At 39.3% G+C, this 27,202-nt stretch overlaps 3 protein-coding genes across 3 annotated transcripts; all 3 read left to right on the forward strand.

The window, feature by feature from the left end:
- The first annotated feature begins 262 nt into the window (after nt 1-262).
- Nucleotides 263-3,443, forward strand: LOC137806840 (uncharacterized). Its single transcript, XM_068607152.1, has 4 exons — nt 263-655; nt 2,387-2,455; nt 2,537-2,643; nt 2,741-3,443. The coding sequence occupies exons 1-4, from the start codon at nt 433-435 to the stop codon at nt 2,825-2,827; spliced, it is 486 nt and encodes a 161-aa protein (XP_068463253.1). The 5' UTR covers nt 263-432; the 3' UTR covers nt 2,828-3,443.
- Nucleotides 3,444-11,376: 7,933 nt separating this feature from the next.
- Nucleotides 11,377-12,033, forward strand: LOC137839329 (uncharacterized). The gene has a single exon (XM_068648450.1). The coding sequence runs from the start codon at nt 11,377-11,379 to the stop codon at nt 12,031-12,033; it is 657 nt and encodes a 218-aa protein (XP_068504551.1).
- Nucleotides 12,034-12,313: 280 nt separating this feature from the next.
- LOC137839331 (uncharacterized) lies at nt 12,314-12,760 on the forward strand. Its single transcript, XM_068648451.1, has one exon. It carries the CDS (start codon nt 12,314-12,316, stop codon nt 12,758-12,760), a length of 447 nt encoding a protein of 148 aa, XP_068504552.1.
- Nucleotides 12,761-27,202: the final 14,442 nt, after the last annotated feature.

Genomic DNA, 27,202 nt, shown 5'->3' on the forward strand with positions numbered 1-27,202 from the left:
TCTATAAACAACTTTTAGGTCTTCATCCTCTTTATTATGTGGTTGTGTGTGACTGAGGATTCTGTCATCGAACAACGATGCAACATAATTGTCAACAATGATGGACAATGTAGTTCCAACAAGGTTTTCACACTCAAAGACAGAAGAAGAAGAAAAAGAATGCAAGAGGAGGTTGCCACTTAGAAGAAAAAGAGGTTTCTGAAAAAAAAAAATGTAAGTTTTAATATAAATATAAAAGAGGGGTAATTTCATCTTTTCACATATCCTATCCTATGGAGGTACTTTAAAATTATGGGGTTGTAGAATGCAGAGCCCGCTCAATCATCGATATGGGCTATTATCATAGGAAGGGTTCAGAATTTGGTAGTAGAAGTTGCTAGTTATCTTTTCTGTTACCACATTCACATAGAAGAGGTTGAGTTTGGAAACCCGATGGCACAACAGCTATTACCGACCTCATATCCACCTCAATATGTATCGCTTGGGCGGGTCAGTATTTCGAAGCCATCGATATGGGTAACGAAACCGACTATCGTTTCTTCACCATCATTTTCTACCTCAGCTCCTCTTCGCTATGCGTCGTTTTGCTGCAGCTCTAGCGTTACCTCTTCTGTCGAATCCAATTTACCCTCCTCAGCAAAAATCTTCGTCAAAGGTGACGTTTTCTCGCTCTATCTCTATTTTCTTTCACTGAAATCCTCCATCCAATAGCTTGCGCTTCAATTTAGGTCGTTTTCGTTTGTTGAGAAGCTAAACACAATTGCTTTATGAAATTAATTATATGTATGTGGATCATAATCGAGGTTCTAACTGCTTCTGTCCTGGATAATAATAATAATAATAATAATGTACGCGCAATACAATGTTTAAATTCTTTTTCGCTCTTGGTATCTAATGCAAGAGACCGATTCTTACTTAATTTACATTAAGATGGCAGATTTCGTGCCACTAAAAGGGACGTACGTAGTAATTCTGCAACTGTCTGATTGAAAACTCCTGTCATTATTGTGCAGACTATTATTTGTAAACGTTTGCTTCTGAAATAGGGAAATGTCTCGTCTAAAATGTCATTGTCTACAAAGTGAGCAAATAAGGTCATATCTAGTCTTGAATTTCAGTAGATTAAGATCCTTATGTATGTTTAATTACATCAAGGACTATGCACAATTACATTGTGCACTTTTGGGAGAAGCTCCCTTTGAAGCTTAAATTGTTAAAAGACTTGAAAGTGAAATATAATTTCTTTGCTTAGTTGTGAATTATGGATATGATAAATCTTGGCACGAGCTAGTTAAGGCCAGCCCAATTATGGTCTACTTTCAGTTAGCATTTTGTCATTATAGTCTAATATTTAAAAAATGCAAATTAACGAGAATGAGTTGAATGATTTTGAATCGATGATAACTTATGGACACCAGACACGGCCCAATATTGCTCTATGCTTGCAAATATTTACAAATTTGAATGCCTCCCTTCTAGCCTAGTATTGTTCTATTTATAGATATGATGGGTCTGGCCAATGATATCCCTCTAATTAGTAACTATTTTGAATCCCTTTATTCTATATATCCTAACAGAATTCTTATGATAATACGCCTTTCAAAAGTAACTGTGTTGCAATATTGATAATATAAGTTAACTATTTAAAAAAACTATGATAGGAGTGCAGTGAGGAGTGGGTGTCGCCTCACTCTTTTGGCTAGTGCCCAAACTGTTTTGCAGAGGTTTCCTAACGAAAAAACTACTTTTTAATTGATACATGATCAGACGTGCCAACGAATTTTCTGTAGACGTATCCATTCTTTATAGATAATAACAAATTATGGAGCTAGCTTATTGGCAGTTGGCCTTCAGTTCTTCAAATTAAAAAATGTTGATATGCTTGCATGGTGATATGGTCCAAAGGCTGGCAACCCCAACTTAGCTGAGCCAGAAAATGTTAACCAAATTTCAGGCTTGGTTTTGGTTAACCTAGCCCACACATTTCATTGGGTTATTTGAACATGACCCATTTTTGCAGCTTTATTAGGAATGCAAAGCTACATCCTAGAATTTCACAAGTTTTTGAGAGTAGAGACTATCCAGGGCAGTATGTGTTTTTCTGAAATACTTAGTATTATTTCCGTGTTGCTAAATATCTTATGAGGATATCATGTCACCAATCATCTAATAAATCATCTTTACGAATGTATTGAAATCATTGAATCCATTACTCTCTTGTTTCACAATCACAAAAAATCTGTTGTTTTTGCATGCGGACAATGGTAACATGTTAAGTTGATATTGATTGATCCACTATCTGCAATGTTTGTCTTAATAAGATATAGGCTTTCATTTTCTGTGATGAAAATCATTGTATTGAAGTTTTCATGGTGGGCCATTGCAGGGCTACCTCACTCAGCCTCTGAAGGAAGATTGATGAAGGTGTTTTCAGAATTTGGGGAAGTTAATTTAGGTATTAATAAATCCTTTCATTTTTTAATAGTCTTGGATCTATTGAGGACCTTTAACTTTAATTAATTTTATGTTATGGCAGTCCAGCTTCCAATAGATGAAGAATCTGGACAGTCTTTAGGATTTGCATTTATTTGGTTTGTGAAGGAAGAGTCTGCACAGCTGGCTATTCAAGAGATGAATGGAAAGGTGTGCATAACGTTTCAGAGTTTCCAACTAATAAGAGATATCCTATTCCATCCATACTAAAATGATTTTGACATGGTAGCTGGATTTTTTTTTGCAGTTTTTTGATGGCAGATTTATTTATGTTACAATTGCAAAGCCTGGTTCATCAAAAAAATTGAAGGGGACAACAGCCTACAAATTTTAGTCATATGAGCAGTTGTCAATAGCATCTTTTCATTCCCAAATTAACAATAGCAATTTTATATAATGTAGTCAGTGCCAATAAACTTTTCACACCCTTGTTGAATCTGGACCCTATAATTTCCTTGGTTGAACGGCCAAACAATATTGGATCACTGTGAGGGGTCTAAAGTTCAATGCTACACATTATATACTCCATAGCCTCAGAATCGAGAGACCCCTTGTTTTGCCCAGTTACAGACTTTATCACAAAAAGAATCACTTACGTGTGGGGTATGCATAGTAGCCTTTATATACTTTGAAGTTGATGATCAAGTACAAGAAGCAGTTCAGGTGCCCGAGGGGGTCGAGAGGTGGTGTATACAAGATTTTACCTTCTATCTTTCAGTACATGCTTTGATCACTGTCATCACCACATTCAAGGCTCCAGATGATCGGCCAGTGGAGCTGCAAAGGTGGGATCAATATGGAAGAAGATTCACGCGTTGAAGCCGGGGTCTTCCCGAAGATTGAATGTAAAAGCTTGTATAGGCATATTTGCCTAGAAAAAGATCTTATTGTATTACTATGATGAAACTTGTCATCCTTATATTTGAATACTTGACACTGTCATTCCTTAAGTTAAGCAGCAGTATAACCTGACCGATTTTTCTGATATCAAAATCTTCTGCGATCACCGGAGAGGTTCTATATCAGTTCATAACTGATTGACACCAGATTTCTGCAGAATTTTAATTTGCTGTGAAGGTCTAGACTAATTTCTCAAGTTTGTCTGTCACGAGTTAGATTTAACATTTTTTGTTTCCTGGTTTTTTATTTCGTTCTGCGTCCCCCCTTTCCCAAATTACGTGTTACAATGGTTCATGATCACATCTTCAATTAGTGTCTTGATAACATAAGAATGAACTGGCTGATCACTCACACTTGACGTGTTTCTTGCTATAATATAGCTCCTTTTTCTTCTATGCTGTTAGTCAATGTGGGGAATCTTACATGTTGGAAGAAGGCGATTTGATAGACATTAAACAAGAAGCTGGATCAATTGATAATTGTTGAAGCTGAAATCTTAATTAATTTATGTGCCCATGTCCATCCATGTATTAGAGATTGATTAATGAGTAATAACACTTTTCTCATTACAATTTTTGATGTCAGGATTTCTATTCACTTTCTTATTTTTGTAAATTTTGTTTCTTGCAACCAAATAACACGCACGTGTGTAAATATGAATGTGCTTATGTAAATTTAAAAATAATTAAGAAAATGAACCGGTTTGTTTGATGTTTTTGTCTGTTTTTTTTGAAGCAAATCCTATTTATATCTTAAATAAGTATTTTTTTTTAAAATTTTTTATTTTAGAAATACTTATTTTAAATTTAAACACTAATTTTCAAGTACATAGATCTTATAGACATAAAGATTCAAAGTTTAACTATTGGCTATATTCTCCTACTCTTGAACATTGAATGATATTTTATTGAGAGTTTATTCAAGACTCGGTATCTTAAAAGAAGGTAAATATTTGTTGGAAAATCAAAACTCTTTGGTGTAGATACAAAATGGACACTTGCGGAAACAATAAGCAAATAATAGAAAATAGAGCAAAATAGGATAATGACGCTGAGAATTTTTAACTTGGGAAACCCTTAACAACTTGAGAAATAAAAAAAACTTCACTATGAAAGTAAGATTACAATATTTGTTTCACACATAATAGCACTCAATATCACCAATAAGGATGGAATACAAAGTCTCTCTAGCATCTCACTAGGATTTCTAATCTCACCATTATGGTGGTTATCTATGTTAGAATATATGGCTTTAAACTAGAGGGGGGGGGGGGGTTGAATTGTTTAAAGAGAGTTTTCGCAATCTATTGAGCCTTGAATGAAAATACTTCACAAATACCTTGATTAAGAAATTAGTTTTTCAAAACACAAAGCCAAAAGCACAGCACTGGGAAAACAATCGGTTATTTCACAGAAACAATCGGTTGTTTATACCAGCAAACAACAAACAAAACTGAATTTAAAGAGTTAAGGATAGAGAGATTGCACACAGATGTTTATACTGGTTCACTCCAAACCCAGAGCTACATCCAGTCTTCTCAGAAACCCTGAGGAAATCCACTAAGCAATCACAACCTGATCACTTACACCACAACCAAGAAAGTGATCTTGAACACCTCAAGACACACACTCTTCTTGGCCAACACACCAATTGATGGCATTTTCATGAAGGTCTTCTTGAATCATGTAAGAAAATGGTGCGGAAGCTATGAAGGTGTGTGTGCAAGATCCTCCTAAGAGTGGTGTTGATCTTGAAGGTGCATGATAGGTATGGTTATAGGGAGGTTCGACCAGCCCAAGGAGATGTGAAGGAAGTGAAGTTTAGAGCCTAGAATTCTAGGAGAAGCAAAGCTTGGCACAAAATGGCAGCATAACTTTACTCACAATAAACTTGAAAATACAAGGTGTAGGCTCCTCCTTTTATAGGCTAAGGAGGACCATAATGCAACCCTAATGCTAGCCAAATGAAATGTAAATGTGAAGCACATGGGTGCACATGGCACATGGGTGCACAAATGAGCACATGGGGAGGGGTGTGTCTAGTTTTTATGCTCACCCCCTCCATGGGCTTTCTAGACCGGCCTTGGTAAATTTAGAGGTTTTTTTAGAAACTCTAAGTTTACCTAGGTTGGTGTTTTAGGTGCCAAAATTAATTCTAAGAAAATTACAAATAAAGTTCCTATGCTAATTTTGACAAGAAATTAAAGTCTACTCTACACTAGAGTTTATGGCATTTGAACATGTAAAAGAACGTCTTCTTGGATCCTCTTGGCCATAACTCTATGGTTGGCCCAAATCTACCCTTTGGTGGGCTTGCATGTGGGCTTGTGCTTGGGCCTCTTCCATCACCAACACTAAGATTGGTGATCTTGATCCCCTCAAGAACACACATCCAATCTCAACAAACACATAAACGAAAACTTGTATCATAGAGTACAAGGATTGCACTTGTTATAGAAGATAATCTGAAATCAATACAAGCAGAATCCTATTCCACAAACTTTGATCAATCACAAACTTTCAGCAATCTCAGCTCTTTGAAAAACCCAAAAACTCTATTTCAAAATCTTGTTTCACAAATTTGTTTTTTCTGAATTTATTCAAAGATGTAGTTTGTTATCAAATCTTAACAAACTCTTAAATTGCATTAAAAGATTGGTCAAAGCATTTAATGACTGGAGCGTCAGCAGTTAAATCATTTAAAGCTCAGTCAAAGATAAAACAGTTTTTCTGTTATGGTCCCAAAACAAACAATCGGTTGTTTCCTCGAATCAATCGGTTGTTTTGGTTCTAACAGTTCAACCATTTGAAAAACAGTTTTCAATCTTTTCTCAAAACATCTAAGTATAAACAATCGGTTGTTTCGACAAAACAATCGGTTGTTTTAACTTAGTTTGAAAACATTTTACTTTCACAAAGATTGAGAATGCCTATGCTTTAGATTTGATCAAAGGGTGGATTACAACACTCAAACTACCCCAGAACTATACTAAACCAGCACAGCAACAGCAAACACAGCCAAGGCTTCAACATCCTTCAAAGGGTTTGGATTCTTCAAAGCTTGAACATCACTTGGTTCAACAATCTACTCTCTCATTTACTCTCTAATCTCACCCAAGAATGATGGAATACAAATTCTCTCTAGCATCTCACTATGATTTTTAATCTCACACTATGGTCGATATTTATTCTCTCATTTCTCTCTATGTTACTCTTCTCCGTTGGTTGCATTTATCTTTCTCACAAGTTTTTATATAGAGAATGAGAGGAAGACTTCTTCATCAAGAGATAGGGAATAAATTCTCTCTAGCATCTCACTAGCATTTCTAATCTCACACTATGGTCGATATCTATTCTCTCATTTCTCTCTACGTTACTCTTCTCCCTTGCTTGCATTTATCTTTCTCACAAGTTTTTATATAGAGAATGAGAGGAAGACTTCTTCATCAAGAGATAGTGAATAATTAATGCTCATCACATTTTCAAGAGAGAGTTACAATTCCAAGACTTTTGGAATGACCATCATTGAATACCAATGTTCATTGGTCATGGTCTCCCACTGCTCTTTTTAGATTGAGGTGAGATTTATGGGGAGAGGACAAAATGAATTTGTGAGGATTAGAGAGGATGTGTGAGGACATGTGAGGTTGTTTGGATTGAGGGATGATAGAGTGGATTTGTGAGGATGGTTTATTGTAAGTTTACAAATTTATCCTTGTTATTTAAAAATATTTGTGTACTGGCCAGACCTTAGACATCGGCTGAAGAGATCGTCATCAGACATGACATCGGACCTCGACGGTCTAGTCACGTTAATGGTCACGTAGGTGGGCCCCAGAAATAGTAATGAGTTATTATTCATACAAAAGAGGGACCTAAGTCACAAGAGGATTCATGCATGTGGTGTGTATAGTATGTTCAAGTCTAACACAAGTAAATAATCCTTAGAGGCGCCAAGGCCCGTTAGGGTTAGGGTTTCCAAGGATAGACTGCATGCATGACACGTGAATACTTAAGGCCCCATAGAACAGATGGCCCGTAGCACTGGTACATGAGTTGGTACCCTGGCGGCCATACTGTTAGAGATGTTGCACTCCAGAAGAGGCAAGTCTTGTGCCGCGACTGTGCTAAGCTTATGTAGCGCGTCACAGGATGCTTCACCACTAACCCTAATTCCACTAAAGGAAAGATCCTCGTAAGAACCCTAGAAGAGGTACGCCGTTTCTAAGACTGAAACTGCTTCACATACTTTAATGTTTCTTAGCTCAGTACTGACTTGATCGTCGGAGTGCAATCAACAAGTAGGGCCCCCTCTGTTTCAACGGAGCCACTCTCAACTACCCAAGGAGAGAGCGGAAACCACCAGGAGATAGGAGAAGCCACCATCTGCCTCTGAAGTCAATGACGACTGAGTCAACCGGCGAGAACATTTGGTGCCCACCATGGGGCCCGATAAAACTAGGTCCCATTCACAATCGTGTTGAGAGCCACTCAGCAACATGAGTAGTACGAGGCAAGGTGCACCTGCACTAGAAGGAGGAGACAACGTCTCCATACAGGAACTGATGGAGACCATTCGCGCTCTCCAACAGACCGTAGCGGCGTCCAAAGTTGATCAGGACAGGATTTTGGCTTAAGTTCGAGCCGAGCAAGCGGCTAGCCAGAACCGCTACCAAAACGACTTAGCAGGCGTAGAGGACCCAAAAGCCCACATCACGGTTTTCCACATCCCGATGATGGTTTCGGGAGGCACCGACGCCATGCACTATAAGCTGTTTATGAGTACGTTCTCAGGCACGGTGTTGGACTAGTTTGTCAGTCTCCCTAATGGACACATCACCTCTTTCGACCAGTTGTCAACGTTATTTAGGGAACAATTCATCGTCAACTAGGCTCCCCCTCTTGTCTCTTACGATCTCTATGACGTAAAGCAATATCAGGGAGAGCCTTTGAAGGATTTCTTGAACAAGTTCGGGGCATTGGTGGTGAAGCTGCATACCACAGACAAAGATATGACGGTACATGCCTTCAGACGAAGGGTGTTGCTAGGACCTTTCAGTGATTCACTAATAAGGTGCCGCCCAAAGACATTCAGTGAAATCCGCCACAGAGCTGTAGCCCACATCATTGCAGAAGGAGAGGTCATAGAGCAGCGCGGAAGCATCGACCCAGTCCGACCTCGGGAATTGGTCGTCCTCAGCCCCTGAGGGTATATGAGACCACGACAGAAAAGAAAGCCCAGGGGAAACAACCTTCATATGAAGGAAGGAAGCCTCAAACTAGGGCATGTGCGAGGGAGAACGCCCCCACTAGGCACAATTTTCGGATGGACCTCAAAGAGCTGATCGCCATCCCTAACATGGCAGATATACTGAAGTCTTCGCCGAAGGCTGACAAGAGGTTAGGGCCCAGCAAGGACACCTGGTGCGAGTTCCACCAGGCCTTTGGCCACGGCCTACGCAACTGTTTGGCGTTGGGATTCCAGTTAGATGAACTGGTAAGGAATGATTTCTTGAAGGAATACCTATAAGAACCGCAGGGGGCCCCGACGTCAGTAGCCCCAGCAGGAGATTAGGGGCACGAGGTGCCCATCCACAGAGAGATTAGTACCATCTCTGGAGGATTCTCAAGAGGAGGGTGCACCGCCTCCCAGCGCAAGAAATATGTCAGATGAGTGATGACAGTAGAAGCACAGAAGTCGGAACAAACACCCGAGTCCTACTTTGTCTTCACCAAGATCGACTTGCAGGATGTGGTCCCACATGACAATGACCCATTGGTGATCTCAGTAGTAACAATGGGACCGCGTCCTCGTTGACCAGGGAAGCTCAACCAACGTGATATTCTGGTCAACCTTCAACAAACTACAGCTGTTTCCCGACCAGTTGAGGCCTTACGATGGCTGGTTGTATGGTTTCGCGGGAGACCAGGTAGAAGTGCAGGGACACGTAGAGTTGAGGACAACCTTCACTAACGGCACGACTTCCCGCACTACTAACTTCAAGTACCTTGTTGTTAATGCTCCCTCAGCCTATAACATACTTTTGAGCAAACTCGCTTTGAACATGATTGGAGGAGTAGCCTCTTCGAGGCATATGAAGATGAAGTTGCCTTCCCTTGAAGGAGCAATGATCACCATGAAGTCTGATCAAAAGGAGGCCAAAAGGTATTACGAGAATAGTCTCAAAACAAAGAGAGGAGTGTGTGCAGTCACCACCCAACCCCCAAGGGAAGAAGGGGTCACCCGTGTCAAGATCGCCTGGGAGAGACGGCTCGAGCCCGCAGAAGAAGTGCTGGAGAACAGACAAGAAGTTCAAGCTTGGCAAGTTCTTAGGCCAAGAAGCACAAGACCAAATTGTCGAGGTCCTAGCATGACACCTGGATGCCTTCGCATGGTCTACCTCCGACATGCTTGACATTGACCCCGATTTCTTGTGTCATCACCTCACCATGGACCCACAGGTCCGACCTGTCTGCCAGAGAAGGAGAAAATTCAATGATGATAGGCGTCATGTCATTAGGGAAGAGACCCAGAAGCTGTTGAGCGCTGACCACATAAAGGAGATTCAATACCCGAAGTGACTGGCGAACGTAGTGTTGGTCAAGAAGGCCAGCGGGAAGTGGAGGATGTGCATAGACTTCACAGATCTCAACAAAGTTTTCCCGAAGGACTCCTACCCACTACCCAACATTGACACCCTGGTAGATAGTGCCTCAGGATGTAGACTTTTTAGCTTCCTGGATGCTTTCTCTGGGTATAACCAGATCCGAATGCATCCTAGGGACGAATGCAAGACAACGTTCACGACGAGGCTCTCCTGTTACTATTACAAAGTGATGCCTTTTGGGCTTAAGAACGCAAGGGCAACCTACCAGAGGTTGATGGATAGAGTACTCGCGCCCATGATAGGGAGAAATGTCCTAGCATATGTGGACGACATGGTGGTCACCTCCCAGGTGAAGGATCAACATGTCGTTGATTTGGAGGAGCTATTTACCACAATAGCTAAGTATAGATTGAAGTTGAACCCTGAAAAGTTTGTGTTTGGGGTAGAGGCAGGAAAATTCTTAGGGTTCCTACTCACTGAACATGGGATAGAGGCAAACTCTGAGAAGTGCGCTGCAATCATAGACATGCGCAGCTCGATATCAGTGAAGAAGGTGCAATAGTTGACAGGGCGGATGACCGCTTTGTCCAGATTTGTGTCAGCAGGGGGAGATATGGGGCATCCCTTTTTCCAGTGTCTAAAGAGAAATAGCAGGTTCGTTTGGACCAAGGAGTGTGAAAAGTCATTCCTCAAGTTGAAGGAATACTTGGCCAGCCCACCAGTACTGTGCAAGCCATAGCTAGGCACCCCGCTTCGCCTGTACTTCGAAGTTACAAATCGGGCGATCAGTTCGATCCTCGTTCAGGAGCAGGATCAGGAGGAAAAACCAATATACTTTGTGAGAAAAGTTTTGCAAGGGCCTGAGGTGAGATACCAGACCATAGAGAAGGCAGCCTTGACAGTAGTGCTTTCAGCGCGGAGACTTCGCCACTACTTCCAGAGCTTCACTGTAATTGTGATGACAGACCTGCCCATTCGCAAGCTCTTACAGAAACCCGATGTGGCAGGACGAATGGTGCGTTGGGCGGTTGAGCTATGAGAGTTCAACGTGCACTACGAACTCAGGAGACCTTGCTGACTTTGTAGTAGAGCTCTCCTCGGCAGCCACACACCAAGAGGAAGCGAGTTTCAGGTGGGTCCTCTCCGTAGATGGGTCCTCTAACCAACAGGGTAGTAGGGCTGGTGTCATCTTGGAAGGACCAAATGGGTTGTTGATCGAGCATGCCCTACAGTTTGCTTTCAAGGTCAATAACAACCAGGCGGAGTATGAGGTCCTGATAGTTGGAATGTTGCTAGCCAAAGAGATGGGGGCGAAGAGTGTCTCCTTATTAGTAACGGGGAAGGTTACGGGAGAATACCAGACCAAGGACCCCTAGATGACCGCATACCTACAGTATGTCCAGATTCTCAAGGAGACTTTTGAGTTGTTCAAATTAGTACATGTCCCCCGGGAACAGAATGCACGAGCTGACTTGCTAGCAAAGCTCGCCAGCTCAGGCAAAGGGGACAGACAGAGGACAGTCATACAGGAGACCCTAAGGACACCTCGAACGACCACAGACAGCACAACAGAAGTCCAACAAGAAGTCCAGCAGATAAGCACTTCAGAAGGCGTTAAGAGGAGTCATCGGTCGTTGACTCAAGAAATGTTGAAAACGTCCATAATAAACTCATACGCGTTATCTAGGGAAAAGTCGTTGCATGTTTGCCTAGTTGAAGAAGGAGAAAACTGGATGACACCCGACCGACACTACTTGGCTGATAGGATACACCCGCTGGAGCCCACAGAGGTTAGAGTAGTCAAGAAAAATTCGAGCAAATACACCTTGATCGACGAGGATTTGTTCAGACATGGGTATACTCACCCTATCCTGATATGTGTAAGTGGTGAACAGTACACACGCATTATGGCAGAACTTCATGAAGGGATATGCGAAAGTCACATCGGTGGCCAAGCTCTCTCGTCAAAGGCCATTCGTGCAAGATACTACTGGCCAACTATGAGGGAAGATTGCACGAGGTATGCACAGTGATGCAAGCAGTGACAACAACATGCTGACTGGCACAAGGCGCCCCCAAAGGAGTTGAGATCGATTCATAGCCCATGGTCGTTTCTTACCTGGGGAATCGACATCCTAGGACCATTCCCTTTAGCGGTGCGACAGATGAAGTACCTTGTGGTAGCCATTTAGTACTTTACAAAGTGGATAGAAGTTGAGCCAGTTGCGCAAATCACAGCCCACAAGATCCAACACTTTTTGTGGAAGAACATAGTATGTCATTTTGGAGTCCCAAAACGTTTGGTGTTCGACAATGGCACCCAATTTGCAACCAACAGTTGGGCAAGTTGTGCATAAAGCTTGGAATAAAGCAGGTGGTTACATCAGTCGAACACCCCAGACAAATGGGCAGGTCGAGTCTGCCAACCAAGTTCTGCTCAGAGGTATGAAGAGAAGGCTGGAGAAAGCCAAGAGGACCTGGGCAGAAGAGGTTCCTAGAATCGTGTGGGCTTACCACACCACTCCCCTGTCCACTACCAAGGAAACACCCTTCAACTTGGTGTATGGTTCGGATGCGATGATTCTTGTAGAAATCCAGGAGAGCTCACCACGTTTCCAGAACTTCGTGGCTGAAGAATCCAACGAAGATAGAAAGGTGAACCTGGACCTACTGGATGAATTCAGGGAGGAGGCTCGCATCAAGGCTGAAGCCTTGAAGAGAAAGGTGGAGTACAAATACAACTCCAAGTTGACACCTTGACAATTCCAGGTCACCGAATTGGTAATGCGAAAGGCTCACCCCTACCAACTAGAGAACAAGTTATCGCCCAAGTGGATTGGTCCATTCCGTGTGACAGAGGCGCTTGGGAACGAAACTTACAAGCTCGAGACCCTAGAAGGTGGGACGATTTCTCGAACTTGGAACGGAGCAAATTTAAAATTTCATTTCAGTTAATTATTTCATTGTACACAGTTTAGGGGACACCCTTTTTCCCTTATCAGGGTTTTTTAACGAGGTCACCTAATAAAGTTTCAGTTAAAAGTTATATCTTTGCAAATTTGTTTAACAGTGAAGTAAAGTGAACCTCTCCCTTGGGTTAGAAACACCAAGACTGGGAATAGTATGGTTCTTAATGAGCCTCCCTCTTGCGTGGGAACGTAAAGGTCGAGACAGTAGGACTCCCAGATAAAATCCTCCCTTGCCCCTATGCGACAAAGGCGAAGTCAGTAAGTGAACCTCTCCCTTGCGTTAGAAACACAAAGATTGGGAATAGTACGGTTCTTAGTGAGCCTCCCTCTTGCGTGGGAACGCCAAGGTCGAGAACAGAATGGTTCCCAGGTTAAAATCCTCCCCTGCCTCTATACGGCAAGGACGAGGCCAGTAAGCAAACATCTCCCCTGAGTTAGAAACACCAAGATTGGGAATAATATGGTTCTTAGTGAGCCTCCCTCTTGCGTGAGAACGCCAAGGCTGAGAACAAAACAGTTACCAGTTAAAATCCTCCCTTGCCTCTATACGGCTAGGACGAGGTCAGTAAAGGGGAACCTCTTCCTTGTCTTGTAAGGCAAGGTCAGTATGGTTCCTAGTTATATATCTCCCTTACCCCTATGTAGAGAGGTCGAGACCAGCTAAGTGAGCCTCTCCCTTGTTTTTGCAACAAAATAAATAGTTCCATACGTAAATATTAATAAAGGTGGAATGTCAACATTAAACCATGAAATTGTTCTTACAACAATATAAATATAAGTTCGTGGATGTTACAAAATATTAATTATTACAATAACCTGTCCACATTTCATTTTCTATAGTATCCCTAATTTGTGACCTGAGCATGTAGTCATCTTCACGAGTTTGCGAGTGTGACACATCTATATCTCCTTGCATCAAGTCACGATCAACTTCTTCCAACAAAGACTCATCATTATCCACCTCGTGAAAAAAGTTATGAAGAATACAACATGCTAAAACAATATCAGTCATAGTGTCCACAGAGTAATGAGGCTCTGTTCTGCTAGCGATAATTGAGAATCATTTCTTGAGGACACCAAATGTTCTTTCGATAACATTTCTAAGTAAGGAATGGCGATGATTAAACAACTCGTGTGCATTTTGTGGACCTCTTAGGCAACAATCTTTTAAATGGTATCGAACTCCGCGATATGGAGTTATAACTTGGGATTTGAGCATAAAACCAATGTCTCCAAGGTAGTATTTGCCTATAACCATCCATTAACACTTATTACTTATAAGTAATGTCACTAAATGAATATTTATTGCACCTGTAACGGAGCACTAAACTAACCTTCTGGAATAACCAATGAATCCTCTAGTATAAATGCATCCTTCAATATCCTAGAATTAGAGGCAGTTCCTTCCCACTCAGCAAGAACATATGTGAATTTCATGTCAAAATCACAAGCAACAAATACTTTTTGAGTTGGCCAGTCTTTTCTTCCGCAAAAACGAGGTGCATCAGCTCGTGGGACTTTGACACGGACATGAGTGTAGTCTATGGCACCTAAACAATCCTATTACGCAACAAATTCATATTTATATATATATTCAATTGTATAAATCATAATTTAAATATTTAAGTATTGTTTCTCATATTCATACCTTAAAGTATGGAAAAAAACCGACTATTGTTTATGATATGAGGTTCAACCTCGGTCCCAGATGGTTGAATTAAAAACTCTCCACGCAACGTCAATATTGTTAGAATGGATGGCTTTAAACTAGAGGGGGGGTGAATTGTTTAAAGAGAGTTTTCGCAAACTTTTAAGTCAAGAATGAAATTACTTCAAGAAACAATTGATAAGGAATCCAATTTGCCAAAACACAAAGCAAAAACAACAGCACCATAAAAACAATGAGTTGTTTCGCAAAAACAATCAGTTGTTTATACCAGTTTGCAAATATCAAACCTGAATTTAAAGATTTAAGGATAGAGAGAATGCACACAGATGTTTATACTGGTTCACTCTAAACCCAGAGCTACATCCAGTCTTCTCAGAAACCACTGAGGAAATCCACTAAGCAATCAAACCTAGATCACTTACAACACAACCAAGAAAGTGACCTTGATCCCCTCAAGACACACACTTCTCTTGGCCAACACACCAACACTAAGAATGATGATCTTGATCCCCTCAAGAACACACAACACTTCTCAGCAAACACACAAACAAACTTGTTTATTTTTAGAATACAAGGATTACACTTGTTACAGAAGCAAATATGAAATCAATACAAGCAGAAATCCTATCTCACACTCTTTGATCAATCACAATCTCTATGCAATCTCAACTCTTTGAAAAGCTCAAAAACTTGTATTCAAAAGATTGTTACTCAAATCTGTTTTTCTGAATTTTTTCAAAGATATTGTTTGTTATCAAATCTTAACAAACTTATTCATTGCATTTAATGATTGGTCAAAGCATTTAAAGACTGGAGCGTAAACAGTTAAAGCATTTAAAGCTCAGTCAAAGCTAAAACAGTTTTTCTGTTATGGTACCAAAACAAACAATCAGTTATTTCCTCGAATCAATCGGTTGTTTTGGTTTTAACAACTCAACCATTTGAAAAACAGTTTTCAATCTTTTCTCAAAACATCTAAGTATAAAACAATCGGTTGTTTCGACAAAACAATCGGTTGTTTTTCTCTTAGTTTGAAAAACACTTTTTCTTTTAAAAGATTGAGAATGCCTATGCTTTGGATTCAATATAGAGTGGATTAAAAAACTCAAACTACCCCAGATCCTAACTAAGACAGCTCAGCAACAGCAAGCACAACCAAGCCTTCAACATCCTTCAAAGAGTTTGGATTCTTCAAAGCTTGAACACCACTTGGTTCAGCAATCTCCCCCTATTTGATGAAGACAAATCCCTGATGCTTGTGTTGTACCTGATTGAATCTGAAGCAGTTTCTGCAAGATACAGTTTTAAGCAAAGCATAAAACTTCTAATAATTGGTTAGCACAGAAACAAATAATATCAGAGTAAACCATAAGCAAAAATAGGAGCAAGAGCAAAAACCTATAAGGTTTCACTCATCCAAACTGTTTTGCAGAAAAAATAAAAACTGAAATTAAACACAGCATATATCTCCCCCTATTTGTCTTCACAAAATAGACAAAGAGAAGAGATAAACAAGATAATTGTTTTGATTACATCAGAATTAAACATCAAAAGCAGCAAAAACGAGAAACTGATACAGCCACCAAAAACAATCGGTTGTTTCGATACATCAACCGGTTGTTTTTCTTCATTCGTCATCATCAGCAAACTGAAGGTCAAAGATTTGGTTTTGGACAGCCTCGATCTGTTCATCTAGAGTCATGAAGCGTGCATCCATGCTGTCAAACCTATTATCAATCCTCTGGAAATTGCTGACACAAAGATCATGGAGATTCCTTTGATTCTCCTCAAAGCTATCAAACCTATTGATCATGAGTCTCTGAAAAGGAGACATGGTTTGCATCCTTTCTTCTTGATTCCCAGCACCAGCACTAGGTCCAGTATCTTGATGTGCTTCAGGTAGATCTTCATGTTGAAAATCCATATCAGCAGGTTCATCTTGTTCATGATCAGTAGCAGCACTAGATGAGGCACCAAAGTCACCATCTTTGCTAATCCATTTGCCACCTACTTTGGTAAAACCCATTTTGCTGAGTGATCCATTGTTCAACTCTTGAGTTGACTAGACCAACTCAGATGTTTCATCCTCTAGGTTCACTTCAAAATAGAGTAGAAATTTAGATACCAAAACAGCTTATGGATAGTGATAGTCACTTAACCTCATTGCCTTTTGCATGTGCTCTTTGATGATGTGAATCCAATTGACTTTGATCTTCTTCATGATGCACCAGATCTTCCTCAGTAAGAACAGAATGATTGCTCCCCCTTGGTTTTAGAATCCAAGTCACAATGAGGGCTAGCAACCTTTCATCAAGCTTTAGGCCTCCAACCGAGCATGTCCTAACTTGAGCATGTTGGTTCTTCAAGTAACTTTTGTAGTATTGGATTTTGTTGAAATCCTCCACTACTCCAAGGTTTCCCTTGTTAATCCTGAGACCAGAGAACTTAAGACCAGCAACAGCAGCCCATACCTCATGGGTTATCTCCATTTCTACACCTTTTACATGATAAACTAGGTTGTTTCCCTCAAACTTGAGATTTGTGTAGAACACCCTTATCAAATCTGGGTAGATGTTTCCCTTCATCTCCAGGAACTTTCTGAGAGATTGATCTTTGAGCAGCCTCCTTACATTATCAAGCTTTTGGCTTTTCAGCCAATCAAAACACACAACCTTGGGGTTGTTTATTACTTTGGTGCTTGTTTCAAACCTATATCTCTCAATTAGATCATTGTCTCCAGAAAACCATCCTTCTAGCCTTCCTCCAGACCTTACAGCTCTGGTTTTGACTCTCTTTGAGGTGGGAGGAGTTGAGTCCATGATGGCAGAGAAGAAAACAGAGAAAAGCTCACTCACAAATTTTGCAAGAGATGTTGCAATTGGTTGTTCTTGTGGAAGATATCAGCTGCAACAGATTTTATAGCAGTAATAGAATAAAAAAGAATTCAATGTTATGAGTGGGTACCAGATTTTCAGAGAGAGAGGACTTGACCCTGCACTGCACAGAAAACGTCAGAAAAAGCTGAAAATCACATGGTCTTCACATGTGATCTTTGACTAGTCATTAAGGCTATTGAATTTCCAAGATTTTGGAAATATATTCCTTTATGACTGTTGTAACTTCTTTCTAAATGTGATCAGCTTTCAACACAGGTTCATTGATCAAGGATTCTCTCTTTAAATTGATCTGCAACGGATAGAAATTCAAAAAAGAAATTAAATTGATTTCTTCACAGTGTTGTCAGGGTCAAAACAATCGGTTGTTTCGAAGAAACAATCGGTTGTTTTTCTGCGGCAGTTAACACCGATTTTGAATTTTAACCATGAGCAGAAAGAGTTCAAAGCAGATGAAGTTAAGCATTTTAAAGAAGATATTTAAGCATGAGAAAGAACTTAAAAATAGAAATTAAGAACAGAGAAAGGAAGGTTTTATCCTTTATGTTGTTCTTTCAATAAGCCATGTGCTTTGTGATCAAGAAGCTTTTATTTGACTGTTGAGGGCTTGTGGACAGATAAATCATTGATTCAACTTCAATGTTGGTCTGTTCCTTCCAAGAACTTGATTAGATGCTCAGTCCTTCACACTTCTTTCAGAATTCCTGCACAAACATGAGTTTAAGCAACAAGATTTGGCCCCTCTAAAAATGCGGGTCCAATTGATTTCTTTTTCTCATTTGGAACCTCACATCCTTTAGGAATCCATTTCATGAAGCCTCTGGGAACAGAAAACTTTTTTATTTTGCAGAATCTAACCGAATGGCCCTTTTTCATGCAATTAAAGCATGTAACAACCGGTTGTTTCGATTTAACAATCAGTTGTTTTACTGGCTTTCTTAAATTTTTTTTGAAAACTTATCTTGTTGGTTCTATGGATTGAAACCTAAACCAGCCTTTCCAAAAATACAGCTTTGAGATGCCAAGACATTCTCAAAGTTAGATTTCCCTTTTGAAAGCTTGTCCACAGTGTCAACAAGATAATGAACCTTTTTCTCAAGATTTTCACAATTTTCGCAAATGAGAGTGTCACACTTGCAAGAAGAATTTTTGAAATGATTTTCCAGATTTTCGAAATAATTTTTTGATTTTTCAATCTCATCTTCAAGTGATTTCACTCTCTTTTCCAGCCAGCTGTTAAGTTCTTTCAATCGGTTGTTTGAAAGAACCAATCGATTAGCTTCATCATGAGTTTCTTGAAAAGCTTCAAGCAAGTCACTATAATTTTGTTCATTTAAAGAAGCACATGAACTTACCTCACTTGAGCTACAAGATTCATCATCTTCTTCAACAATCAAGCAGATGTTTGCTTTCTCATCTTCACTTGATGAAGAACTTGATGATGATACCTCATTTTCATCCCAAGTTATGTGGGCTCTCTTTGTCTTGCCTTTCTTTTCCTTGTTGCTAGGTTTTTTCTCCTTGCTTTTGTTTGGACAATCTGCCTTTAAATGACCTTGCTCTCCACAACCAAAACAAGTATAGTTATTGGGATTAAGATAATTTGATTTCTTGTTTCCATACCTATCTTTGTTGTTGTCCTTGTTGCGGTTCCTCTTCAAGAATTTGTTGAACTTTCTTGACAGCAAGCTAAGGTTTTCCTCATCACTGGATTCTTGTTTTCCTTTGTGCTTGGAAGCTTTTAAGGCTATGCTCCTTACGTGCTTGTCTTCGCTTTCTTGAACATTGAGTCGATTCATCTCTAACTCATGTTCCCTAAGCTTACCAAACAAAGAAGCCATACTCAAGGATGTTAGATCTTTAGATTCGGAAATAGCAGTTACCTTGGGTTTTCATGCTCTATCAAGACATTTCAAGATCTTGATGTTTAGCTCTTCCTTTTCAAAGGTCTTGTCAAGGCTCATGAGATGATTGATGATGTGCGTGAATCTTTTCTGCACCTCAGCAATTGTTTCACCTTTTAGCATTCTGAACATCTCATACTCTTGGATTAGAGCATACTTCCTAACTCTCTTTACCTCTTTTGTACCTTCATGAGTTACTTATAAGGTGTCCCACATTTCTTTTGATGATTTGCATTGAGAGACCCTGAAAAACTCATCAGAATTTAAAGCAGAGGTTATTATATTTTTGGCAATGCAATCGAATTTGACCTTCTTGCTTTCTGAATCAGTCCATTGAGACCAAGGCTTTTCAATGAAAGATCCATCTTTTTCAAACTTTGGCACAAAAGGACCTTTTTCAATTGCATCCCAAATTCCTTTGTCAAGTGATTCTATAAAGATTTTCATTCTCACTATCCAAAATTGGTAGTTCAAACCACAAAACAGAGGTTGTCTGTTGATTGAAGCACCTTCCCTAAAAGGTAGTCTATCAGCCATTTAAAAACAATTTTAGGATCAACTTGAATAACTTTCAAGAACCAAGCTCTTGATGCCAATTGTTAGAATGGATGGCTTTAAACTAGAGGGGGGTGAATTGTTTAAAGAGGGTTTTTGCAAACTTTTAAGTCAAGAATGAAATTACTTCAAGAAACAATTGATAAGGAATCCAGTTTGCCAAAACACAAAGCAAAAACAACAGCACCAGAAAAACAATCGGTTGTTTCGGAAAAACAATCGGTTGTTTATACCAGTTTGCAAATATCAAAACTGAATTTAAAGAGTTTAAGGATAAAGAAAATGCACACATTTGTTTATACTGGTTCACTCTAAACCCAGAGCTACATCCAGTCTTCTCATAAACCACTGAGGAAATCCACTAAGCAATCAAACCTAGATCACTTACAACACAACCAAGAAAGTGACCTTGATCCCCTCAAGACACACACTTCTCTTGGCCAACACACCAACACTAAGAATGTTGATCTTGATCCCCTCAAGAACACACAACACTTCTCAGCAAACACACAAACAAACTTGTTTTTTTTCAGAATACAAGGATTACACTTGTTACAGAAGCAAATCGGAAATCAATACAAGCAGAAATCCTATCTCACACTCTTTGATCAATCACAATCTCTAAGCAATCTCAACTCTTTGAAAAGCTCAAAAACTTGTATTCAAAAGATTGTTACTCAAATTTGTTTTTCTGAATTTTTTCAAAGATATTGTTTGTTATCAAATCTTAACAAACTTATTCATTGCATTTAATGATTGGTCAAAGCATTTAAAGACTGGAGCGTAAACACTTAAAGCATTTAAAGCTCATTCAAAGCTAAAACAGTTTTTCTGTTATGGTACCAAAACAAACAATCGGTTGTTTCCTCGAATCAATCGGTTGTTTTGGTTTTAACAGCTCAACCATTTGAGAAACAGTTTTCAATCTTTTATCAAAACATTTAAGTATAAAACAATCAGTTGTTTTGACAAAACAATCGATTGTTTTTCACTTAGTTTGAAAAACACTTTTTCTTTTAAAAGATTGAGAATGCCTATGCTTTGGATTCAATCTAGAGTGGATTACAAAACTCAAACTACCCCAGATCCTAACTAAGACAGCTCAGCAACAGCAAGCACAACCAAGACTTCAATATCCTTCAAAGGGTTTGGATTCTTCAAAGCTTGAACACCACTTGGTTCAACAAATATTACCTTCAAAACATTATGAAAGTGATGAGATATTGTTTCCCTAGATTGATGAAAGAAGAATGAAACACTTTGATTCTTGACGTTATGACCAATGATGTGTAAAAATTAGCCACTTGTTCTTCAAGTATAAATTGAAATGCATCTTTAACCATCCCCGTTCCTCTTAGTCATTGACATAAATTAATAAATGCTATCGGACCCATGCGAATAATTTCAGGACATGTTTTAGTATGGACCAAGTACGACATCATTTCTTGCCGACGACGCTCTTTTTGTGGAACCAACTCCAGCATAGCATTATTTGTCTCCGTTAACACACACAACACATTCAATCTATATTGAATCATGCAAAGGACTGTCATTGTTGCTACTTGCGTCTGCAAATTTATTTGTTCTTGTATTTGTTCTTGCCGGTTGATATGATTCCAATAGCAAGATATAAAAGATTCTTTGACATTTTATGGAATTAACTTGAGTTTGAATATGATTAGGCACTTTTCTAGAATTGGATCAATGTTCTTTCATTCAAGAACTCACCAAAACTTAAGTAACCAAGCCAAAACTCATATGGAAGTCCATTTATTGTACATTGAACCGATTAGAAAGCATAAAAACTTAAATGAATCGTTAACGGTCTTAATACTATTTTAACGGTCTTAATATGCAAAATATGCTTAGTATAACAGATTAAAAAAACAGAATTGGCACCCATCCAGAATAGGCATATTGATACATAAATCTAAGACTGAAACTAAGTATGCAAATGGGTAAAACAAAAAGCGAGTCAAAGAAATCACTAACCTTTAGGGTTTCACCGCAAACGACGAATGCTCTACCTCCTCACCACGAAGAACTTCGTTTGGCTCCGGTGGTAACCGATTTCACCGAAACCCTCTACCTCCTCACCACGAAGAACTTCTTTTGCCCTAGGGTTTCCAACTCACACCACCCAAGTTTAGAATTTGGGTATTATTACGGCTTTTGGGAAGAAGAAGGCTCGCGAGAGGATTTGGACAGAAGAAGGCGATGGGATTTGGGAAGATGGCGCTCTGGTCAGAGTGTGTGAAATGTCATATTGAGGTGCGAGACGTGCATCTTTCACTTACGAGAGAGGGAAATACGAAAAGAATTTCCCGCAAAATCAAATTTTGTTTATATTTTATTTTAATTTTTTTTTAAAACTAAAAGACCACATGTAAATAATTGCAGCCTAAAGTGTTAACGTTTTTAAAACCATGGCCTAAAAGATCAACGGTTTTGGACCCATGGTTTTTTATAACTTATAAGCCACATTTTTAAAACCGTGGTCTCTACTATGTTTAGGCAACATTTTTATACACGTGGTCTATTTCAGCGTTGCCTAAAGTAAAAAATGTTGTAGTGGTTTAAAATGCCTAACAAATGAATTGCACCGAGCAAAAGCAAGAAGAAAGAAGATGAACCGATTAAGTTCAGCAAAGAAGAAGATGAACCGAACAAAACAAGAAATAAAGCTAAAGCACCGATAAGAAATGCAAGAAAGGACCTAAGACATGTTTTAAGAGTTCATATGGACATGGAGATGAAAGAAATAGATGGAAAAGAGAGAAGACTTATGTGGTTGAAGAACTTGGTTGATGAACACGCCACTTGAAGTGTGATTGCTCCAAGACAAGTGTGAATTGCCGCCACTTGAGGAACCAAGGCACTCAAGATGAGACTAGGAAGAGGAGAAGACAAATCTCACTCACTCAATCACCAATTTGGGAGAGTTTCATTACTTCAAAAATCAATTCTGTATTTAGAAGGACCCAAGCCCTCCTTATATAGGAAGAGGACCGGTCATGAAGTACATGAAGCTTACACAAGAAGCTATCCAAAAGGTCCCTTGCACATCTCTCACTTTCTAGCGCCTAAAGTGAGTGATGAAGGGTCAATCTACTAGAAAGTTCTAAAACTAATATCTAAAGATGCTTTGACATAAGAGGTATCTTTAGGTTTCCCTCTTAGCACCTACCTAAACACTATTCTATATTTTTTTGCAAATTTATACAAAAGAAACTATAAAGAGAGACATTAATTGAAGCCAATTCTTGAAAGCTTGTAGACTTCTTTGGCTTTAGGCTTAGTCCTCTCTTTATTTTATGTCTTCTTTAAATTTTGAGAAGACTAGAAGGAAGAACTTCAAATGTGTGGGTGAATAACCTCTTCCTTCATTAATAAAAACCTCTCCTATGTGATCTCCATCACCGGTTGACTCGTGTGTCGGTTGACTCGAACGACAGTCTCTTGCCCGCCTATCTCCGCATGTGAATCAAGCTTCCTAGGGTTGAAGAACCTTTCATCTGCAAAGACAAAGGACGCCTTGGCGGCCGTTTGCACTCCGACGCTCAAGTCGGTATTGAGGCAAAGAAACAGTAAGTGTATAAAGTAGTTTCAGTCTTAGAAACGGTGTACCTTGCTAGGGTTCTTACCACCCTTTATATAGGTTGTAGTTAGGGTTGACTTCTGTTCTGTTACCCATATCTAGGGTTCCTGTGGGAACGTCTTTGCGCCGCTATTACACAATCTTAGTGTAATCTAGCACATAAGACTTCCCTTTACTAGAGTGCAACGACTAACAATATGGTCGTCAAGGTACCAACTCATGCACCAATGCTGCAGGGCCATCTGTTCTATGGGTGCCCTAAGTATTCACGTGTCATGCATGCAGTCTACCCTTGGAAACCCTAACTCTAACGGGCCTTAGTGCTACAGGGAATCCTTACTTGTGTCGCTCCCAAATGCGTTATACACATCACACGCATGGATTCCTCGTGTCTTAGAGGTTTTTTTCTTAACATCTGGGAGTTAACTTCATGTTAACTCATATTGCTTGTGGGACCCAACTTATGTGACCCATCTTTACTATCTGACACCGATGTCCGATGTCTGAGGTCTTCTCTGGGGTCGATGACCGAGAACTGGTCGGTATAGTATTTGTAAAATTTGTGTGAAATCGACACCAACAACATCAAGATTCATGTCATTCGTGTTAGACATTTCCACATTGTCGAAATACATAAACCAATGGTTATCGTTATCCATTGTCACAAAAGTTTCACAATCATATAAGTTTAACTTTAAGGTATAAAGAAGCACATTTTAAAATTATAATAATACATAAAATAAAAAATTAAATTATATGATTAATTTATAAAATCTTAGCATAAAATTATTTTGAAATTTAAAAAAAATTCTATATTTTCTTTCCGGATGAAGAGTAATCACCTCATACATCCTTACACATCCTCACAAATTCAATTTCTTCTCTCTCCAAAAATCGACTCTTCAAGCCAAACAAAACCTCTGGGAGGTGATGCTTTCATATCCACAAAAGATTAAAAATAATTCCTAAAGCGTTATTTATTTTGAATGTTTTATTATTCATCTTCCCCTTTGTTTTATTATAGCAAAGGTCTTCACTTCACAATGTACGGGTATCTGTTGTTATATTTGTTAATGCGTATCCGTATTTTTTCCATTCTCATACGTATTTTCTATTTCTTTCCCATTTTTATTATATAACAATGGTTCAAATTTTATGTACGTATGTCCAGATATTATAATAGTGTACAGAATCCATAACTCACGCTTGTACTTCTATTTTTATAATTTTTATTTGTTCGGAGACAAGTGATGCTGTAGCTCATTCATTAGCAAAAACTGCTAGTCCATCTATATACCATAAAGTTATTTGTTCCTAATTGTGTTACTGAAATCATTAATAATGAAATTATGAGAATTTTTACTGTAAAAAACTTATTATACATTAATTATATAATATAAGTAATAAATATATAATAGTATTTTAAATTGTAACAGTTGTCAATTAGTAAATAGAAATTACATGGAATTTTTTTAAATTGTAAATATTTTTCATTATTTTTGTAAAACATACAAAAAAAAAAAAATCAGTTTCAAACTAATCATCTTAGTTTTGATGTTCATTATTGAAACACAAACATTTTTCTTACAAGCAGGTAAAAGTGGCTGTTTCACATACTGCTGTTAACAAAAACCATTTCACAATTATCAAAGTGTGACCAAGTAAGTATCGATGAAGAGGGATGCCCATGTTGATGGTATTTGTTCTTCTATAGACCGAGAATGTCTCCTTCCTGCAGTGTGGATATTTTTTTATCTGCGTCTCTTATATGAATTTTCCTAGGTCTTTTCCAAGTTTTGGTGTCACAGTATAAGGAAACTTGTAAGGTATACTCTAACACTTAAGTTAGTGTGTATTATTAGAGTAATAAATACTATTAGAATGTTTACTTATCTTTAAATATGTACTACCGGATGGCCGAAAGGCCGATTAGATGACAAAGCCGACTAGACGACAAGATGCAAAGTTAAACAAGTAATTAGATATAAACAAGCTAACTTAGGTGATAAGCACGGTTAAGGCACAATTGGGCCTTCGTTTGGACCCTAAAGCAGGCCCATAGCAGCCATAGCCCATCTAGAGCAGTATAAATAGCAGAAGAGGCACAACACCAAAGGTAACTATTCACTCCCTACTCTTCTGGTACCTAGCTCTCGGACTGACTTGATCGCCGAAGTTTCTTCGCAGGTACTCCCCCCATCGTGTCCAGATCAAAGGAGATCCAGCTGAAAGAAGCCTAACCGAAAGACCGGAAAACGAGAAGATTGTAACAAAAGGAAGTGTTCTGCAGGGTTTAGGTCTTGTAGGAACATTTTGGCGCCCACCGTGGGATCGAAAGGAAACCCCGCGAAATATCCACATGGTAACTACGAGGAACATGACGGGCAACGACAGAAATGCGCAAGAGGAAACCAGTCATCAAGATCCTATGACATTTATCCTGAAGATACAGAAGGAGATGGAACTGTTAAAAAAGAAAACCTCTCGGCCAAGGAAGAATTCACCCAAGTGAATCCCTGCCGAGAATTGAAAGAAAACCTCTCAGCCAAGGAAGAATTCACCCAAGTGAATCCCTGTCGAGAGTATGAAAGGAAACCTCTCGCTTAAGAGAGATGAAAGAAAACCTCTCGGCCAAGGAATAATTCACCCAAGTGAATCCCTGCCAAGAGTTGAAAGAAAACCTCTCGGCCAAGGAAGAATTCACCCAAGTGAATCCCTGCCGAGAGTATGAAAGAAAACCTCTCGGCCAAGAGAGTTGAAAAGAAAACCTCTCGGCCTTGAGTATGAAAGAAAACCTCTCGGTCAAGGAAGAATTCACCCAAGTGAATCCCTGCCGAGAATATGAAAGAGAACCTCTCGGCCAAGGAAGAATTCACCCAAGTGAATCCCTGCCGAGAGCATGAAAGAAAACCCCTCGGCCAAGAAAGTATGAAAGAAAACCTCTCGGCCAAGGAAGAATTCACCCAAGTGAATCCCTGCCGAGAGCATGAAAGAGAACCTCTCGGCCAAGAGAGTTCAAAGAAAACCTCTCGGCCAAGAAAGAATTCACACAAGTGAATCCCTGCCGAGAATTGAAAGAAAACCTCTCGGCCAAGGAAGAATTTACCCAAGTGAATCCTTGCCGAGAGTATGAAAGAAAACCTCTCGCCCAAGAGAGATGAAAGAAAACCTCTCGGCCAAGGAAGAATTTTATTTTATTTTATTTTTTGATCGGCAATAAAAAATAAATAAATAAAAACCACTTCAGGGGTGGTTCAACCCTTATACACGATACCCAACTACCGATTCCTGCCTAAAGCCTCCCAAACTTAACTAAAACTTACCTTGCCCTTGCAACAACTAACACTCTCAAAAGATTAACCTCATGCACAACATAGGTTCTAAACACCAATCTGAAAAGGAAAACAAAGCTGACCTAAAATTTAAAGAGACCCAAGACCAAACATTTACTTGCACCAAAGAAAAAACTTCAGACGCATCCGCCACCCCTCTTTTGAAAATAAAGTTGTTCCTGTGATTCCATATCTCACTAACCACCCCAACCCATGTTATGTTCCAAACACTATTAACCTTTTCTGAAGCAAGACTCATCCTAAATTGGTCAAAGTTATTC

The sequence above is a fragment of the Phaseolus vulgaris genome, chromosome 3 (genome assembly GCF_000499845.2).
Source record: "Phaseolus vulgaris cultivar G19833 chromosome 3, P. vulgaris v2.0, whole genome shotgun sequence".
Lineage (NCBI taxonomy): Eukaryota > Viridiplantae > Streptophyta > Magnoliopsida > Fabales > Fabaceae > Phaseolus > Phaseolus vulgaris.